Source organism: Solanum tuberosum, unplaced genomic scaffold (genome assembly GCF_000226075.1).
Source record: "Solanum tuberosum cultivar DM 1-3 516 R44 unplaced genomic scaffold, SolTub_3.0 scf00568, whole genome shotgun sequence".
NCBI lineage: Eukaryota > Viridiplantae > Streptophyta > Magnoliopsida > Solanales > Solanaceae > Solanum > Solanum tuberosum.
Window position 1 is genome coordinate 283,514 of NW_006239484.1, and position 2,556 is coordinate 286,069.

Genomic DNA, 2,556 nt, shown 5'->3' on the forward strand with positions numbered 1-2,556 from the left:
ACCCCACCCCCCCCCCCCCCCCAAAAAAAAAGGAAAACTAAAACAAGCAATTTATACCCACATGATTTATGGAATATTAGACCAAGAATAGGGATGGCAATGTGCAAGGCCCCAAAATTCTTTAATATTCATTTGGACTAACTACAACCCATGAATGGATTAAGGTGATAGCAAATGCCACAAGATGAAGATGGCATGCTAGGAATCATGAAAATTTGTGTCTTGAAGATGGAGAGGAGCTAGCTAAGTTCATGTTGTTGTCTGACTCTAAGGACATAATTTAGAGTCTTATGCCAAGTTCATGCTAAGTTCATGTCTCAGCATGGAAAGTCCAGAACCTCATGCCAAGGTCATGCTCTAACATGACAAACTTTATAACCCTGTGTTAAGTTCATGCCATGAAAATGATCCCCATACCTATATATATATATATAAGTGCAAAAACGGAATTTTTTACCCTTAACAAGAACAAGAAGGCTATGGCTTGATTTTGGGGAGTTTTTATCAAGTGTAATAATCCATCACACAAAGTAAGATCCTACAGTGTTATACATTAAATCAGTACTCCTAGTCGCAAGTAATAACAAGAATTCATCTTGAAATCATTAGATTCTCATCAAGTATTACGTTGATGTATGCGCAGGTCAGGTTTTGTGGACAAGCAGGCTACGGGATAGATCATCCCCTCACTCTAGCAGTTGTTTGGGGAGCTCTGCTTTTGGTTTGTGGAATCTCACTAGTTTCGGTCAAACATTTAACTATTCTTTTATTTGTTTTGAGGAATGCTCAGGAATCCTTGCCCTAAGTTAACCGTCCGTTATTCTGTAGTCTTCATAGACATATACATGGTAAAGTTGAGTATTTGAGTTTTCAATTTCACTTTGTGTTTATAATTTCGCAGCTTTGAGATATTTATAGAAGTATAAACTGGTTTTAGAAATATCATTTGAATGAAATTTCACACAATAAGTACACTGACTTTTGAATAAATGTTGGTTTGCATGACATACTAGATCTAGAATAGAATAGGATGGTAAATAAGGTTCGTTCGGTTAAGTTGAGGTACCAATTGCCGATCATGATTCAACCTGAAATCAAGGTGTGACAACCATACAGAAAAAATTTGCCTTGAAAGATTTCACTATCAAAGATACAAAAAATTGTTGATGAGATCCAATGACACACCTGCAGCTGAAGACAAAGTCTTAATCCTGTAATGAGTGTTAGTTTTTGCTGGCACTGCAAGATTACTGCACATTACCCCAGTTCCAGCTACATGCGTATTTGAGCTGTATAGGCATACAAATATGCACAGGGGAATAATTCACACTAAAATTAGGTGCAATGGTGTGGATTGGGAAAGAAGGAGCATGTATAGAACTTTAAGGAGGGAAAGAGAAGTAGAGGAAAATGCAAACATATCCTGAATTTTAGAAGGTAATATAAATCATATTGGAACTATAGTGAAATAAGAAAAATGGAAGACCTTGACGGAATAGAGACAGAACTGACGTAGCATAATGTAAGGCATTTTTATAACACATATTATAGACCTGAGCAAATCATTCATCCGGCAAATTGGGCTGTTTGTTCACAAACTTGACATTTCTAATCAATATTGTTTCCTACCAAAACCTAAAAATTCCAACCTTTTGTTAACTAAATACAGTACACGTTTCTCCTTCAATAGAATAAAGTTTACAATGAAACTTGAATCAGGTAATGAGATAGTGATAAACATAGAATACTAATAAAAAATGTGGACATGATTGGCTAAAGCAATGCAATTTTTGTTAATTTTAATTTTGACAAATTATGAAACCTAGCGAAATCAGGAGTGAATAAATAAAGAGAGGGGCCGTGATTGTAGAGATCCGTAATACAAATTGATTACCCATACACAATTTATAAAGCTTGGGATAAATAGAGTAAGAAACCCATATCCATATACATAATGAGATTGAGAGTGAAGAATAAATGAAGATTTGAAGCAAAATGAATTAGAGTAAGTACCTTCCATGGTTTCTGCACAAGGTTTGGGAGAGTGATGTAAACGATATCTGAAGAAATTGAAAAGAATGTCAATAACATAAGTTGAAGAGCGGAGAGGAGAAAAAGAGAGAGAGTTATTAAGTGTTGGAGAGATTTGCCAGACGAGCTTGAAGCGTTCGAATCATCGATGATTCCTGCTGCACAAGCGAGCTGTTTTTGATGACTTGAGAAAATTGAACAAAATGTATCATATAAGTATTAAAGTACTTACCAACAAAAGGTAAAATTCACTTAAAAATTTTATTATCTTTTTAAAAATACAAATACACCCTATCTTTTCTCTTCTTTTTTTTTTGATTAATATCTTATCTCATTTAAATTCAATCATAACCATTTTTAAAAAATTATCTCTTCCAAACACCTTCTTGAAAAAAAGACCAGCTCCTCTTCTTGGAAAAATGACCAGATTTTTGTTGCCACCGTCGCTCTGTCGAAAAACTCAACGTCGTCGCTAGCAGTCACTTTCCTACTAGGTAAGTCGTTATTTTTTTTGGAAAATTTTAG

General features: G+C 34.8%; 1 protein-coding gene across 2 annotated transcripts in view; it reads right to left on the reverse strand.

The window, feature by feature from the left end:
- Positions 1-2,240, reverse strand: part of LOC102602253 (putative pterin-4-alpha-carbinolamine dehydratase) — a 14,531-nt gene extending 12,291 nt beyond the window's left edge. Inside the window, exons 1-3 of one of the 2 annotated variants that reach the window (XM_006365529.2) lie at positions 2,151-2,240; positions 2,014-2,060; positions 1,186-1,289 (exon numbers count right to left, since the gene is read on the reverse strand). In XM_006365529.2, coding sequence (XP_006365591.2) covers positions 1,186-1,289; positions 2,014-2,060; positions 2,151-2,177 — 178 coding nt within the window. In that variant the 5' untranslated portion in view covers positions 2,178-2,240. The remainder of the gene's footprint in view (positions 1-1,185; positions 1,290-2,013; positions 2,061-2,150) is intronic. The other variant, XM_015304499.1, reaches the window with a different exon arrangement.
- Positions 2,241-2,556: the final 316 nt, after the last annotated feature.